The sequence below is a fragment of the Bos indicus x Bos taurus genome, chromosome 29, assembly GCF_003369695.1.
Source record: "Bos indicus x Bos taurus breed Angus x Brahman F1 hybrid chromosome 29, Bos_hybrid_MaternalHap_v2.0, whole genome shotgun sequence".
Taxonomy (NCBI): Eukaryota; Metazoa; Chordata; class Mammalia; order Artiodactyla; family Bovidae; genus Bos; species Bos indicus x Bos taurus.
In genome coordinates, this window is record NC_040104.1 from 4,983,357 (window position 1) to 5,000,898 (window position 17,542).

At 49.9% G+C, this 17,542-nt stretch overlaps 1 protein-coding gene and 1 pseudogene across 2 annotated transcripts in view; one reads left to right on the forward strand and one right to left on the reverse strand.

Moving 5' to 3' along the window:
• The window catches only part of CPT1A (carnitine palmitoyltransferase 1A), a 59,946-nt gene extending 44,605 nt beyond the window's left edge, over nucleotides 1–15,341 (forward strand). The window contains exons 14-19 of one of the 2 annotated variants that reach the window (XM_027531373.1): nucleotides 827–991; nucleotides 8,023–8,157; nucleotides 9,806–9,958; nucleotides 11,443–11,556; nucleotides 11,890–11,982; nucleotides 13,751–15,341. In XM_027531373.1, the coding sequence (XP_027387174.1) occupies nucleotides 827–991; nucleotides 8,023–8,157; nucleotides 9,806–9,958; nucleotides 11,443–11,556; nucleotides 11,890–11,982; nucleotides 13,751–13,837 (747 nt within the window). In that variant the 3' untranslated portion in view covers nucleotides 13,838–15,341. The remainder of the gene's footprint in view (nucleotides 1–826; nucleotides 992–8,022; nucleotides 8,158–9,805; nucleotides 9,959–11,442; nucleotides 11,557–11,889; nucleotides 11,983–13,750) is intronic. The other variant, XM_027531374.1, reaches the window with a different exon arrangement.
• Nucleotides 15,342–16,839: 1,498 nt separating this feature from the next.
• On the reverse strand, nucleotides 16,840–17,118 carry LOC113886134 (annotated as a pseudogene).
• Nucleotides 17,119–17,542: the final 424 nt, after the last annotated feature.

Below are 17,542 nucleotides of genomic sequence, written 5' to 3' on the forward strand. Positions count from 1 at the left end.
GTCAGTATCACTGAAGTTCGTAGCTCGCATTAGGGTCACGCTTGGGGTCACGCTTGCTGTCGTGCATCTATGGCGTGGGCAGAGATAATGAGACGCAGAGCAGCGTCACCGCCCTAAAACCTCTCCTCTGCCGGCTCGTCCCTCTCTCCCGCCTTGCTCCTGACAGCACAGGTCTCACCGTCTCTATCATGTCGCCTGTCCCTGAATGTCATACAGCTGGAGTCGTATAGTGCGGAGCGGTTCCGGTGACTTCTTTCCCTCGGTCGTGTGCATTTAAGATTCCTTGTGTGACTTCACGGCTGAGGACTCGCTTCTACTGTACAGCTGTCCCACAGTCCATGCCCTGTTTTTTTGTCTTTTTCCGGCTGTGCTGGTTGGTATGTGGGAACCTAGTTCCCCAACCAGGGATCAAGCCTGCAGCCCCTACAGCGGAAGCACAGAGGCTTAACCACCGCACCACCAGGGAGGTCCCAGTCCATTTCTTTTTAAAGCTGGTCCCTCGATGGCTAGCATATAAGAAGAACGGAGCTCATGAAGCAAAACCTGTGACTCTTTGAAATGCCCTCTGGGGGTCCCCCTGGGACCAGGCGTTCCTCCTGTGTGGGCCACCCCATTGCTGTTTGGGGGGTGAGGGGCAGTGCCACGTTACCAACTTACTGCAACTCTTAGGTTAGAAAGATTGGAAAAATCCAAGTAAACGTGATGTATGTATTTCTAAGCAACAAGTCTGTGTGTTAGCTGTGCTGAAAGTCAGCTTGTGTTTTCTTCAGTTTGTGTCAGAACTTCCCCTGCCATTAAGTGAAGCCTTTTCTCCTTTTTCCCCAAGTGTCAGGAGGTCATTGAGACTTCGCTGAGCAGTGCCAACCTCCTGGCCAACGACGTGGATTTCCACTCCTTCCCATTCCGCACTTTCGGTAAAGGGCTGATTAAGAAATGTAAAACCAGCCCGGACGCCTTCGTACAGCTCTCGCTCCAGCTGGCTCATTACAAGGTGAGACACCCAGCTGGGCCTTTTGTCCTGAGCACTCCTGGGGGCTTGAACACAGGCCCAAGGCTGCCCGCCCAGCGTGTAGGGGAGAACCCGTCATGGGAGCTAGTCGTGCCTGGACAGCCGTGGGCTCCTGGTTCACACGGGAGGAGAGGCAGAATGTAGGGGGCGGAAGGCAAGTGAGATCTCCTCATTCTACAAAGCAGGAATTAGACGTGTAAGCTCCCAATCCTGGGATTTGGGAAAGCAGAACTACTTAGGGCAGGCAACTGGAGGTCTCTGACCCTTGACATGCTCTTCCATAGGAGGGGATACACCAGCCCCACGGGAGGTATTCTGGGATGGGTGGGGTCCCTGTACACACAGAAGCTTGTGGTGTTGCCAGGGCCCTGGAGGACCTCAGTGAGGCTCTTTTCCATTGGAGGGAGCATTCCACGCTGAAAGGGTGGCCCTGGTTTCCAGGGGCAGTGGAAGTCCTGGTGGCATTGGGTCAAGGTGTGTCCTGGCTTTAATGGAGAATTCTGTCTTCAGAGCTTGAGGCTTGAACACAGGTGCAGGGCAGCACCCCTGGACAGCGGCTCCGTGTGTGAGGTCTGCCTGTGCCGGGCACTGGCCTCAGCGCTCCACACACATAGCTCTCATGGTCTCCTGTGTGAGGTCTGCTTGTGCCGGGCACTGGCCTCAGCGCTCCACACACATAGCTCTCACGGTCTCCTGTGTGAGGTCTGCTTGTGCCAGGCACTGGCCTCAGGGCTCCACACATAGCTCTCACGGTCTCCTCACCAGCAGGTCTCTGTAGTTGGCCCGCTTTACTGGTTGAGAAGATCGGGGTTCACTCCAAGAGGTGAGCTGACCAGCGGCCAAGGGGATACTGGAGTCGGGCATGGGTCCCGGGGGCAGCCTGTAGCTTCGACTCCTCTATAATTCGGGTCAGGAAGATAAACACATGCAGACCAGCACAAGAGGCAGTGTTCAGTTCAGTTCAGTCGCTCAGTTGTGTCCGACTCTTTGCGACCCCATGAATCGCAGCACGCCAGGCCTCCCTGTCCATCACCAACTCCCGGAGTTCACTCAGACTCACGTCCATCGAGTCAGTGATGCCATCCAGCCATCTCATCCTCTGTTGTCCCCTTTTCCTCCTGCCCCCAATCCCTCCCAGCATCAGAGTCTTTTCCAATGAGTCAACTCTTTGCATGAGGTGGCCAAAGTAGTGGAGTTTCAGCTTTAGCATCATTCCTTCCAAAGAACACCCAGGATTAATCTCCTTTAGAATGGACAGGTTGGATCTCCTTGCAGTCCAAGTGACTCTCAAGAGTCTTCTCCAGCACCACAGTTCAAAAGCATCAATTCTTCGGTGCTCAGCCTTCTTCACAGAGTCAGTGTTAGTATCAGATAAATGACAACTGATGGGCCACAACTGTGCTTCAAATCGACTCTAATACAGCTGATGGATGCACGAAAAAAGACGGCCACGGACCAGTTTTGCTCACAAATGCAAATGCAAAAAATCTAAATAAGGTAATAGCAAATAGCATCAACCAGTACAGGGAAGATACCGCAGCCAGCAATAGCTAACGCCAGCGGCCGGAGGATGGTTTGGTATCAGTAAATCCAGTAATAGACTTAATCATGTTACTAGCTCAGAGAAGAAGCCAGTCATTTTGACAGATGCTGACGAGGCATTCATAATGGAGCATCCCAACTCGTAGCATAGGGGCTATCTCCTTCACACAGTAAATCACATCGTGTGCCCGCAGACGGGGTCTTCCTCAAAAGTGGAGTGTGGAGGCAGCCCCATTAAAGCAGGAAGGATGACATGACCTCCAGGGGCTGTTCTTGAATGTCTTTGCATTAAAGGGCATGAGGGCAGCTGACAGGACCACTGGGCAGAAGAAATATTCGCACATCTGCTCAGAAGATGGAGTGGGTGGGAAAGCTTCTGTGGTTGGGAAGCATGCTCAGTAAGGAGGTCTGGTGCAGAATTACGCAAAGACAAGCATCTTTGTCTTATAGCTGTGATAGTCAAGCAGCAAACACGGTAGGAAAATGTGATACAGACTAGAAGCAAAACCCTGGGATTCCCCAAGCCTCTATTTATAAAGCAGTCAGGACCTTTGGGAAAAAGACCCAGAGCCTAGGAGAAGGAATGGGCCCTCGGAGAGGGAGGGAAGGCTGTGATTTTGGACAGAAAGGCTCAGCACCTTCGAGATGAATGTCCCCGGTTCACACAGGCACTGTGAACGTCGTCAGAGGTCCGCAGAAGACTTTAGGAGAAGGGCTGGGCTGGTCTACCTTCCAAGTTCAAGTGGAGGGCTAACGTTTGAGAATAACTGGTAATATTTTGAAAAGGAAAGGTTGTGAGGTGGAGATGGGGCAGGGTGAGGTAGAGACTTACTCTTTCAAAGCTGAAAATATAGAAATCAGAAGCTTATAGTGATTAGCACAGTATAGTTTTGGTGCCAGAATAGTTGCGTGGAATCACGTAACAGTTTATTTGACACTGATGATTTGTTTTAATAACCCAAGCAGTTATATTTACTCTCTGCACTCTGGCTAGAAACAGCCAGAATTTCATTCTTGGCCCCTCACCCCTCTACCAATTCGTCATGTGGCACTCAGTCTATTAAAAATGATTGACCGAAGTCTATGAATAGTTTAAAGCAGATTCCTCCATTCAGAAGTTCTTTCCTGCACGCCTGTTGGAAGGCCAGCTCTGTTAGGAACAGACTTTGCTGTGGCACTCACAGTCAGACCCATCTCTGCCCAGCTCTGGGCTGGAGGGCCTCACGGGGGCTCCTGCACAAATCCAGATATTTTGGGTGGCCCTGCGGGGGGGAGTTCTGCTCCAACCACCTAACCTTCTTTGTGCCCTGGACCCCTTGGGCAGTTGGAGAAAGCCTTGGGGATCCCTTCTCTGAATAATGTTTAGAAAGCATAAAATGAAATACGCAGGGTTACAAAAGTAACCAGTTAATTAACATGCAGGTGTCAAATAGTAAGCGTCCTTTTGTGGTACTGTAGATGTGATTCTTTTTTGGATACAATGTATTTCTTTTATTATTTTTGGCCTTGCTGAGTCTTCTTTGCTCCTTGGGCTTTTCTCTGGTTGTGGCGAGCGGGGGCTGCTCTAGTTGCAGTACGCTGGCTTCTCATCTCGGCGGCTTCTCTTGTGTAGCACGGCCTCTAGGGCATGGGGGCTTCAGTAGCTGTGGCACGTGGGTGCAGTCGTTGTGGTTCCCAAGCTCTAGAGCACAAGCTCAGGAGTTGTGATGCACGGGCTTAGTTGCTCCGTGGCATGTGGGATCTTCCTGGATCAGGGATCAAACCCTTGTCTCCTGCATTGGCAGGTGGATTCTTTACCATTGAGCCACCAGGGAAGCCCTTTGTAATTGTTCATGCACTGACTTTGAAGCAGCAGGTCTGATAAGTGCCTTTAACTTTGAAGCAGTGATAAGCTTAGATGCTATTTTGGGGTATCTGCAATAACCACATGCTGTGTGCTTAGTCGCTCAGTCGTGTCTGACTCCTTGTGACCCCGTGGACTGTAGCCCTCCAGGCTCCTCTGTCCATGGGGACTCTCCAGGCAACAAACTGGAGTGGGTTGCCATGCCCTCCTCCAGGGGATCTTCCCAACGCAGGATCGAACCCAGGTCTGCCACAGTGCAGGCAGACTCTTTACCACTGAGCCACCATACTTTGATGTGAAAATTGCTATGATTTTTTTTCTATTCAGCATCACAGGCACTGCTCATAACTCCTGAGATTTGCTGCCTGTGCTTCTAAATGCTGTATTTCACTTTGTGGTTTAATTTGCTTTGTGAAATTAAAAAACTATGCATATTTTCCATCCAGGTTCACACATCCCTAAGGTTAGTCACCCTTGATCTGGTGCTTATGCTGATCTCCAGTGCTGCTCTGGGCCTGTTCCCTCCTTTTGCTGCTTTTGAATGTGCTGGGCTCATTTCTACCACAGGACCTTTGCACTTGCTCTGCACTGGCAATTAATAACTCCCAGATTTTTAAAAATAGTTTTTTGGCATTGCATCATATGGGATCTTAGTTCTCTGACCAGGGATAGAACCCACATGCCCTGCATTGGAAGCACTGAGTCTTAACTTCTGGACTGCCAGGGAAGTCCTCACTACCTCCCAGATCAAGGTAGGGTTGCTTGCTGCTGCTGCTGCTGCTAAGTCACTTCAGTCGTGTCCAACTCTGTGCGACCCCATAGACGGTAGCCCACCAGGCTCCCCTGTCCCTGGGATTCTCCAGGCAAGAACACTGGAGTGGGTTGCCATTTCCTTCTCCAATGCAGGAAAGTAAGAAGCGAAAGGGAAGTCGCTCAGTCATGTCCGACATGGAGTCTTCGCGACTCCATGGACTGCAGCCTACCAGGCTCCTCCATCCATGGGATTTTCCAGGCAAGAGTACTGGAGTGGGGTGCCATTGCCTTCTCCAGGGGTTGCTTAGATCTCCTATTTAAAAGAGCCCTACAGGGATTTCCCTGGTGATGCAGTGATTAAGACTGTACTTCCAATGCAAGGGGCTCGGGTTTGAGCCCTGGTCTGGGAAGTAAGATCCCACATTCTGTGCAGCACAGCCAAAAACTAAAAAAAATTAAAAACAAATAAATGACCCTCCTCCCCATCACACTCTTCCCTGACCATGCGTTATTTCTGTGCATTACACCTGTTTCTCACAACGTCAGGTATGTGTTCATCCTTTCTCTCTCCCACTAGAATGTTGGAGATGGGCAGGGATGTGATCTGTCTCCTTTGCCACCGCATCCCAGTGCCGGGAGCATGATAGCCGCCATGGGGGAGGCATCAGTAAATACATATTGAGGAATTGATTTAATGAAGACCTTGGGCCGTAGTCATAATTCTAGGCTATAGCTAATTGGCTTCCTGTTTTGGGGTCGTATTTATTTCTCACTTGGAAAACGGAGGTGAAAGATCCCCCCAAATGCCACCAACCCCAACAGTTAGCTCCAGGGCAGCAATCCAAGTGTGCAAAAAGTTTGTGTTCTCACACCGTGTGTGTTAATATCTTTATAGACTTTGTCTTTTGGTCCTGCTGGTTAGACACTGGAGATGTTTTGGTGATGGCCGCTCTCCCGATGGTGAGGTAGTGGCTGGTCGTAGCAGGTTAAGTGAGTGTAGCCATAACCCGGCTTGAGGTCTGAGTACACTAATATTCAGTGCATCGGCCGTGAGGTTTTTAGATGGTCATTAAAAAACTGTGGATGTAATGCATGATTGTACTGACCACTTACATGGTTAAAGTTTGATATTGCAAAGTTGACTTCAAATAAATCATTGCATCATATACCCCAAGTTAACCTGTATTAAATGACTAAAATAGCCCTTTTATACTTTTTCCTCATCCCCTCCTTCCTTCCAGGCTCCCCAGTGCTTTATGATAAGACAGTGAGAAAGCCCCCCCGTAGTAAGCTCCCCTTCTATAGGTAATTCTCTGAAAGGCATTTTTGGCAAAATGACCTTAGTTCGGCTCTGTAGGCCAGTTGAGGGGTTAGAGCCTCTCAGACCCCATCCAAGGGAAATGTAATAGCCAGTGTGTTAAAGGATGAGTAGATTATGAGCTGGCGGGTCTTTGTGCTGGGTGCTGGGGATGCCCACCGGAGGCTGGGATGGCACTGAGAACCCATGGCCAGCTGGCTTCCTCCGTGACCACACAGGGTGGTAGGGACAGCCAATGTTAAGTCAGCCAACCAGCCTTGGGGGTAAAGAGCCCACCCGGCCGGGCTGCTCACAGGTCTGGACTGCACACCAGAAGTTCAGCCTTGCCAGCTCCTGAATGAACAGTATCGGCCTATTTCAGGTGTCCCCTGTCACCCTGGGGCCACCAGGACCCAAATGCCCAGAGGGACGTTGTCCCGTCAGAAATAACCTGGGTCCACAGTCTGCTGCTCAGCACTTTCCCGTCCCCACGGGGAACCTGGTCGTCTTGGAGCTGGGGCTTTGCAGGTGGTTTCCGCCCGCAGCACGGGCGGGGGGCCGCCCCGAGCTCCCGTGGACCGGTGCCTGTCCTCGTCATGCCCGGCCGCCTCTGTCTCGGGCCCTTGAGGAACTGTCCGCACGTCACCCAGCTGTTCCCGTCATCCCGTCTCCCCTCTGGCCCCTGACACCAGCATTCCTCATCGCAGTCTCCAGCCTGCCCTGCCCTCTACCCCTCTATCTCGCCTCCCCTTTTGCCTCTCAGGCTTAGATTCCGCAGCCTGTCGCTATCACCCTGACCTCTGCCCCAGAGCCCCAAGCACAGCAGACACACCCCTGGGTCAGTCCAGTGTCTGCCTGCTTTGATGCTGCACTGAGAAGCTGACACAACCCAAGAAAATCCCCCCAAACCGCAGCTCATCTTTCTTAACTGATGAGCCCTGACTTCGGTGGTCCCAGACCACCCACTCTCTACACCCCCAGAGCCTGTTTCACACCCCTTTGCTGACTCCCAGCACCTCCCCTCCATCCTCTCTCTCTTAGGAGGTGAACTTCCTTATTTCACCAAGAAAGTGAATGTTCTAAAAAGACCCCCTGTCTGCTCCCCTCAGCGACTGCCAGCCCCACACAGCTGTTCCCTCCTGCTTTCTCTCCCTCTTGTCTAATGGCCGGGGTGGGGGGCTCCCTGTGCTCTAGGCACTGACCACCCACCTGCTTCCCGCCCCCTCGGAGGAGGACCTTCCTGACCCGGAGTTAAGTAATTCCCAGCTCCTGCATGCAGTTCCCGGTCCTGTACCGTATTCTTCCTAAAACCACGTCTGCACTCGGGCAGGTGTGTGAGATCCGGATGCCGGGTCATGGCACCAGTTGCATCTGGACACGGAAACCTGGACCCTCCCGCCCCTGTCAAAGCTAGTGACGTTCCCACCTGCCTGCTGCATAAGCCCGTGTAAAAACTGACAGTGACTAAAAGCCGCCTCTGACGATGATGTCTGCTTTTCCCGGCTGACTTGAACCGTTCCCCTCTTATGTCTTTGTCAACACGACCGGCCTTGTGTTAAAATATTTTTCCTTTCCCAGGACATGGGTAAATTTTCCCTCACCTACGAGGCCTCCATGACCCGGCTGTTCCGAGAGGGCAGAACGGAGACCGTGCGTTCCTGCACCGCTGAGTCGTGCAGCTTCGTGCTGGCCATGGTAGACCCCACACAGACGGTAGGTTCCGCCCGGCCGGCAGAACAGCCCCCGAGGGGCCGTCTCTGCTGTTCCGAGGACGACACCCGAGGTGGACACGCAGGCTTCCCTGATTAAATCGCAGTCCCACGCGTACTTCTCCAGCGAGTCCGCATCTCCCTCTTTCCCTCCACCCGTCTCGGGAGGACAGAGAGTATTAAAAGGCAGCCATCTAGACAGACACAACGGTTCGTGTGTGCATCCATCCTGTTATTCTGTAACCTCACAAGTGAGGTTACACTTCATAGGAGTCTTTTACTATTTATTTATTTATTATTTGGCTGCTCCGGGTCTTAGTTGAGTCACGCGGGATCTTTAGTTGTGGCGTGTGGGATCTACTTCCCAGACTGGGGATCAAACCTGGGCTCCCTGCATGGGAAACTCATAGCCACTGGACCCCCAGGGAGGGCCCCCTCAGAGTCTTTAAATCAGAGCGGTGCACAGCTGGTGAACACAGGAATGGGAGGGCGGTGAGGCAGGACAGTGCTGGCAGTTGGTGTCAGGCTGAGAAAATGGTGACCGTCCATGGGCGCCTTCTTATTTTATTATTATCATTATTATTACTGTTTTTTGTTGGCGCATACGGCACGTGAGATCTTAGTTCTCTGACCAGGGATTGAACCCACAACTCCTGCATTGGGAGCGTGGATTCTCAACCACTAGACCGCCAGGGAAGTCCCACACAGACACCTTCTGCCCGGGGTTCCTGAGGCCCACCGCCCACACTGAAGCCCCCTGAGCAAGCTCGGGGCCCTGGGTTTTCCGTGCACTGCCTTTGACAGTCCTAGTGGTGGCTCGTGAAGCATTATCAGTTTGTTTTTGATAGATAAAGGAACAGAGACTTAGCTGAATCCGGCAAACTGCTGACCACACACCCAGTGAGGGGCTGAGGCCCATCCTGTCCGGGTCTGCTGACTCCCGAGGGGACACAGCCCGGGGTTTTGCTCCGCTCTGGGGAGCTCATTCCTGGAAAGGCTGTCGGTTCCGAGGGGAGACGCTCGGCAGATCTCATCACAGATGGCTCTGATCTGTCACTGCCTTCAGAGCAGCCTGAGGGCCGGGTCTGGAGTGGACCGGCCTCCACGTCCATGGAAGGGCTTGTGTCTCCTCGTACTGAGATTGACCAGCAGGGTCCTAAAGAACCTGGAGCGGCCTTTGTGGGTCGGACTTGTAGGCCCCAGAAGCGCTGTTTAGCCGAGCTGACGGACCACCTGGGAGGGTTACTTAAGGGCCCGCAGGAATGTCGCAGCCCCCTCAGAGGAAGGGGGCGTCATTCCACATGATGAGACGTGGAGGCTGGCGCTTTCCTACCTACTTAGCGGCCTCATTTGTGTGAAAGGTGAAATGACGCCCAGTGGGCAGCACACAGGATCCCCAAACTGTCTCTCCACAATCTGTCCCCTCCACAGCCTCGCAGCAGGAATCTGGGGCAGGGGCAGCCGGCCAGTGGCGTTTCTGGTCAGGTTGCCTTGGTAACCAGCCAAAGACCACCCAGACCCCCTGCCCGCCCCACCAGTGACCTGCTGTCTCAGCGCTCTGTTGGACTGCTGGCGAGAAGCGCCCGTGACCCTCATCTCGGAGCTCAGACGGTGCTGCACGACTTGAAACTGCCTGTCCTTTGTTATTTCAGGTTGAACAGAAGCTCAAATTGTTCAGGATCGCGTCTGAGAAGCATCAGCTTCTGTACCGCCTGGCGATGACCGGCGCGGGGATCGACCGCCACCTCTTCTGCCTCTACGTGGTGTCCAAGTACCTCGCGGTCGACTCCCCTTTCCTGAAGGAGGTGAGGCCCTTCTGTGCAGCCCACTCGGCTTTCTTGGCTAAACCAAACTTAGTCAATCTGAGGACAAAATTTAGTACAGCTTTGCCAGTCAGAACTGGTCTAACAGATGGGTTCCAGGGCTCAGCCGTCCTCACGCTGGAAAATCTGAGCCACATTTCTTCAACCCCGGGGATGCCATTGTTGTTTAGTCGCCAAGTTATGTCAGACTCCTTGCAACCCCATGGACTGCAGCACACCAGGCTCCTCTGTCCTCCACTGTCTCCTAGAATTTGCTCAAACTCATGTCCATTGAATCGGTGATGCCGTCCAACCATCTCATCCTCTGTTGACCCCTTCTCCTCCTGCCCTCAATTTTCCCCAGCATCAGGGTTTCCTTCATTGATTGAGTCAGCTTTTCACACTAGGTGGCCAAAGTATTAGAGCTTCAGCATCAGTCCTTTCAATGAATATTCAGGGTTGATTTCCTTTAGGATTGACTGGTTTAATCTCCTTGCAGTCCAGGGGACTCTCAAGAGTCTTCTCCAACACCACAGTTCAAAAGCATCAATTCTTCAGTGCAAAGTCTTATGGTCTAACTCTCACATCCATACATGACTACTGGAAAAACCATGCTTGTACTAAAATAACTATCAAGTGATGTGCTCTGAAAGATTGATGCTAAAGCTGAAACTCCAGTACTTTGGCCGCCTGATGCAAAGAACTGACTCATTTGAAAAGACCCTGATGCTGAGAATGATTGAAGGCAGGAGGAGAAGGGGACAACAGAGGATGAGATGGTTGGATGGCATCACCAATTCAATGGACATGAGTTTGAGTAAGCTCAGGAGCTGGTAGACAGGAAGGTCTGGCATGCTGCTATTCATGGAGTTGCAGAGTCGGACACGACTGATCAACTGAACTGATGAGCTCTGAGGTGGTTGTGTTTTTTTTTTTTTTGACCACCCTGCAGAGCATGTGGGATCTAGTGCTCTGACCAGGAATTGAAACCTGTGCTTCCTGCAGTGGGAGCCCAGGGACTGCATAGCCAGGGAAGTCTTGAGCTCTTGAGTATTTACTTCTTTCATTTTTAATATAGTTGTTTTACTTTTATGTTTATAAAATGTAACTTTTTAACGGTGGCTGTGTTTAACAGGCACCTTGGAAAATTCCTGGAAGTTTGACCCTCAGCTTAGGAGAGCTGATACCAGTCTGCTCAGCACACAGCTGCTCCCTTCCAAATCTTACTCCGTGTATCCGCCACCTTTTCTGCCCAAGACCCCGTCAGCCAGTGTTTGCCTCTCTAGTCTGGGTATCCTCACCTGCTCCATCCCTCTCCGAAGAACCCCTGCCCCCAGAGCCAGCAAGGCCCCCAGGGACATAGCCTTCTGGTGTCTGAAACAGTCCAAACACCAAGCAAGCCTTTCCTCATCTCCTGGGCTCCTTGGGGACAGAAGAGGATGGAGCTGGGAAGTGTCATTAGAACGTCACCTTGTTTAACTCCCCAGGTCTTAGCTGAGCCTTGGAGATTATCCACCAGCCAGACCCCTCCACAGCAGGTGGAACTGTTCAATTTGGATAGGAATCCAGACTACGTGTCGTGCGGAGGGGGCTTCGGGCCGGTAAGTGGCCGGGCGTCTGAGTTCACAGAGCAGCAAGCGCCGGGGCAGGACGGGCCTGTCTCAGCTCTAAGCACCCCGCCCTGAAGGTGCTCCTACTGGCTATTCGTGCCAGTATGAATGGCATTCTCATTAAAGGTTCGAAATCCCCTTTTCCCGTGGCCTCATTTCCACGGTTCTGTTGATTCATTCTCTCACCATGCCACATGGTATGTGGGATCTTAGTTCCCCGACCAGGGATTGAACCCATGTCCCCCGCAGTGGAGGTGCGGAGCCCTAAGCACTGGGCCGCCAAGGAATTCCCCCCAAGTTCAGTTTGAATGTGCTTTTCTATAGGTTGCTGATGACGGCTATGGGGTGTCGTACATTCTCGTCGGTGAGGACCTCATCAATTTCCATATATCCTCCAAGTTCTCCTGTCCTGAGACGGTAAGTACAAAAGTCCCCCCTTCCCAGGATGGAGTATTTGTACTATTTTCTTTCGAAGGGATTTGGGTGGGGGGCACATCCCTGATTTAACAGAAAATTTCAATTCAGTTATGCATTCTTCCTTGGTTGGGATGTTTTCAAAACAAGGATTTTAATAGTTTTAAAGGGATTCATCGTATTTGGTTGAAAGTCTTCATCTTTGCTGGTAGCTGTGGTTTCAAGCCTTCCTAAGTTGGAGTGCTGCCACAGCTTTTAGACTCTGTAACATCGAATGCTTGGCTTCCTACAGTGGGGCTAGTGGTGAGGAAGCCGCCTGCCAATGCAGGAGACCTAAGAGGCGTTGGTTAGATCTCTGGGTGGGGAAGATCCCCTGGAGAAGGAAACGGCAACCCACTCCAGTGTTCTTGCCTGGAGAATCCCATGGACAGAGGAGCCTGGCGGGCCACAGTCCATGGGGTCGCAGAGTCAGACACGACTGAAGTGACTTAGCAAAGTCACTTCCTTGCACGAAGCGTTGAAGGACAGACTTGAGATCTGTGTGCATGAGCTAAGTAACTCACACACGTCATGCAGCAGCGGTCTGCGGTGATCTCCAAGTGGAACCCGTGACCTCCTTCCTAGCACGGCGCATTTAATCCGTACTTATATTCTCACCTTCCCACGTTGTACGTCGCCTGGCAGTCAGCACCAGGATCACCTTTAACAGAGACATTCGGAATTCACTCGCTTATTGTGTTTTATGTAATGCATTGACATTAGGGAAAAAAGGTACCAGGCATCCCAGTGCTCATAGCAGCACTGTCTATAGTAGCCAAGACATGGAAGCAACCTGAATGTTTATCAACTGATGAATGGATAAAGAGGTGATATACATACACACACACACACACACACACACACACACACACACACATATACGTACATACACTAGACAATCACTCAACCATAAAAATAATGAGATAATGCCACTTGCAGCGACATGGATGGACCTAGAGATTACCGTCCCGGATGAAGTAAGTCAGAGAAAGGCAAATATCATATGGTTACTGGTTATATGTAGAAATAAAACGATACAAATGGACTTATTTATAAAACAGAAGTAGACTCACAGACATAGAAAACAAATTTATGGTTACCAAAGGGGGAAGGGAGTGGGGAAGGATAAATTAGGGGTTTGGGATTAACAGATACACACTATTGTATATAAAATAGGTAGTCAACAAGGACCTACTGTATAGCACAGGGAACTCTACTCAGTACTTTATAATAACCCCTATAGAAAAGAATCTGGAGAAGAATGGATATATATGTATGTATAACTGAATCACTTTGCTGTGCACTTGAAGTTAACACAATATTATAAAACAACTGTACTCCAATATAAAATAAGAATTAAATTTTAAAAATAACTACTAAAGCTGTTTCACTATGAAAGATAAGGTGTTGGAAGCTAATGGAAACTTCAAAAGGTGTGTGACAATTAGCAGAGGAGGGGGGACTTATATTTGCTCTGTGTGGAAAAGAAAAACAAACACAGCCACACAAACACGTAAGCTGTTATCTTTTTTTTTTTTTTGTAAGCTGTTATCGTTATGAACCCTTAACATCTCATCAGACTCTGTAACTTAATGATTCACTGAGTCAAAGCTTAGAGAACTGGCAAAAAAGAATGTTAGTTCTTTGAGTCAGATTACAAGTGAAAAGGTTTAAAATGTGAAAAATCCCACGTTATAAAGTTTCTTTTTGTTTGTTTGTTTTTAAATGAAAGGATTCGCATCGCTTCGGGAAGAACCTGAGAGAAGCAATGACCGACATCATCAGTTTGTTCGGGTTCAGCCCCAATTCCAAAAAGTAAATCTCTTAGCACTTCTGGGAAGGAAAAGAAGTTCTGATGAAAAACCAAATGAAAAATAGCTCTGTGTCCTGACTGTATTTCAGGATGAAAATTTGTTTCCTTCCAGCGAAGGTTTGGTGTTTTTGCTTTTCTAGGACAGCAGGCTCCACGCCGTGAAGTATAACCCTACTCCTTCTAAGCAGCTCCTAACCTGGGGGACATTGGATGAAGTCCCCCCTAAAGTCTTCCCATCACCTTACATTCCTTAAGGGACAAGCGATTTTTGGAATGAGTGGGGTTGTGGCTTCATACTCGCTGGAACCAGACCGGCACGCTTCCTTGGCTGCCACTGGACACCTGGTACTTACGGGCACTTAATTTTATCAGAGCAGTGTAAACATTTGTTTCCTTCCAAGAGAAAAGCCTCTTTTAAGTTGCAGATATTAGCAGTTAATAGCCGACGCACATGCAGCGCACTAACCGAGACAAGCTTTGTGATTTGGAATCTGTTCTGTCTGTGGTCACTCTCACTGTCTAGTCCGGTCATCTGCTTTTGCCTCTCCGTGTTTGAAGTCTTCAAAACCCGGTGCCTTAAAACAGAAGGCCCTAAGCATAAGGGAGGCCACGCAAGAGATTTATTTTAAGTCTTTGGGTGGAATTGTGGATGTCTCACTCCCGTCTCAATTTCCTGGGTGGATATCCCTGTGTAGGGATTTTCCTGTCATGTCCCCATGTCCCAGAGGGACCAGTCCCCTTACAAGGGCAGCTGTGAGCCGGATTCCCTTCCATCAGACTGCCTTCCTCAAGCTTCATTGTTAAGCTACGAAAAAAGATGTGGGCGCGTGTCAGAAATGGGGAGCAAGGCATGTGATGGTTGAAGATAGCGTGTCTGGATAACACACATGGTAGATGCTTCCGGATTCCTGCTTACCCAGCCTGCCAGCAGGGATAACAGGACAGTGGCCACTGAGAAAGGAACAAACTTGAGAAGAGCGAACCTCAGGTAGTCAGGGCTGGCCGTCCCACCTGCTGAGAGAGGAGACCCACTCCCGTCTCCAGGGAGACAGAGGGAGATGGGTCATCTCGGCGACCTCCTAGAATGTCGCAGGTGACGGGTGCTGAGTTTAACACAGCCTACCCTTCCGATGCGTGTGCCTTGCTCGAAAGAGTGATTGACCAAAAAGTGATGACGCGCTGCATCGTCTTCAGTATTTAATGCAAAAAGAAAGAATCATGGAGTGAAATAGACCCACTGCCTCTGGGCTGTCATGACAGGCTTAGCTGTCCATTTTTAAAATCATGTATTTATTTTTCTGAGCACTCTGTTCTGGTGGGGCTCATGTCTCTAAGAGTCCTGTACTCCAGTGATTTGGTGATGAGGCTGAACCGATGGGGCAGGGGCAAGGCACTGGCCACAGGGCACGTGCATATTTTATTCGTGTACATGTTGTGATGTAAACCCCCCCTAAATGGGCCAAAGACTCTTTCTGTTAAAAGCAAGCAGAAATGGGAACAGACAAAAAAGCAAAAAAGGACATCTAACCACCATAGCAACAAAAGATCCTGTTCATCTGTGGTATGTAGTCAGGGGGGCATCGGGGGATATGGGAGCCCCGCTGACTCAGCCAGGCGTGGCTTCCAGTTGAAGCCAGGGCCCCCAAATCATGCACTGTTGACCACTGACCAGTCTGTATTATGATTCACGGGTGAATTCGAGAGCAGACATGTTAGCACTCAAACCTATTTGGGCTTGTCTCTCAGGTTTTAAATATTTCAAATGTAATTTTCACTAATCCATGCAGTCATCAATGCAATTTTATATTCCTTAAAAGGAAGAAGACTGGGTTTGTACTGTACATGTTGAAAGCAGGAAGTTAAGAGTATTCATGTATTTAATTTAATTTGGAACAAGCCATAGTCTTAACAGAGCTGTGGTCTGAATTTGTTATGTTGGACTGGCCATTGCATGTAAATATAAGGTGCCCTTTTGGATGTAAATCTTAGATACGCAGTATGAATGTTACCATTAATAAAAACATTAACCACAGGACTGCTTTCTGTCTCTTTTGTTATACTGATAAGGAGGCTAAAGGTCAGGCACCTGGGACAAAGGTGACTGGCCAAGATATGCAGAGAAGGCCTCAGGTTGGGCAGAGTGGACCTCACTAGGTTCACACCTCTGTTGGAGAAGGGCTACTGCTAAGAAGGGCTGTGGGTTTCGCCCTGTGTTCGTTTTCCATCTTCTCCCGTGCCTCGGGGCCTGGAACAGCGCTGACACATAGCGAGTAGGTGCTCAGTCAGTGAATTTCCATTTTCTCCAAGGCTCTTCTTAAGCACCTCCTGTATGCTAAGCTCTGTTCTAGGCACTGGGAATACAGCGGGAACCCCACCAGGTTCTGGCTGTCATGGGAAATGGTACAGACGAACTTGCCTGCAGTGCAGAAATAGACACAGACGCAGAGAAGGGACATGTGGACATGGGGTGGGAGGTAGGATGAATTAGACTGGGATGGGCATGCGCACTGCCACGTGTAAAACCTGCCGGAGAGTGCAAGGAGCTCAGCTGGGTGCTCTGACGACCTAGAGCAGGTGGGGTGGGGGTGGGAGGGAGGTCCAAGAGGAAGGGGATGTGTGTGTGTACAAGCAGCTGACTCACTCGCACTGTACGGCAGAAACTAACACAGCACTGGAAAGCAGCTGTACTCCAGTTAAAAAAATATCCCAGTGGGAGGAAGTCAAGAACAAGAGAACCCTAGGGTCTTCAAGGTTCCTAGACGTGTGTGTATGTGTGTGTGTGTGTGTGTGGGTGGGTGGGCGGTGAGAATACCTGGCTTGTGAAGGATGCTGATTTAGAACTGAGGCCTAAAGGACAAGCTTTCACCTTTTTTTATATTATTATTATTTTTAAATTTACTCACTTTTTTTGAAGGTTTCAAGTATATGTTATTTCTTTAAACATGCCATATTTTAATGGATACACAGTACTTTTACTTGGCATCAATTATGAGTTGATTTTGAAACAATTCAGCATTAAACCAGCTAGGGTGATTACTGTTCTCTCCATTCCGTTGGGGTGACTCTGCCAAGAGGTGACGGGTTCCACTCTATTCCGATTTGTGTTGCCATATATACCCATAGAGCAACACAGACAGTGGCTGTACTAGCTAATACAGCGTATTATCATACTTGTCATGGAAACCAGGTGCCCGCTTCTGGTGGATCTGCCTTGCCACTGCTTGCTGAATGCTTTGAACCCTGAGACGACTTAGTGCGTTTTTGGCCAGGGGAAACATCCTGAGGTTGAACACAAGAGGGAGGCAACCATAGCTGCTGGCCTGTAGCAATTCCTCGTCAGAGGAATTCCCTGGCAGAGTCCTGAAAAACAAATTTATTTTTAATTGAAGGATAATTGCTTCATGGTATTGTATAAAGCACAATTCTGCCAGACATCAACATGAATCAGCCATCGGTTTGCCCACATCCCCTCCCACTTGGACATCCCTCCCTATCCCACCCCACTAGGTTGTTACCCAGCCCTGGTTTGAGTTCCCTGAGTCCTACAGCAAATTCCCATTGGCTATTTGAAAAGGCAAAATGATAGGACACTGAAAGAGGAACTCCCCAGGTCGGTAGGTGCCCAATATGCTACTGGAGATCAGTGGAGAAATAACTCCAGAAAGAATGAAGGGATGGAGCCAAAGCAAAAACAATACCCAGTTGTGGATG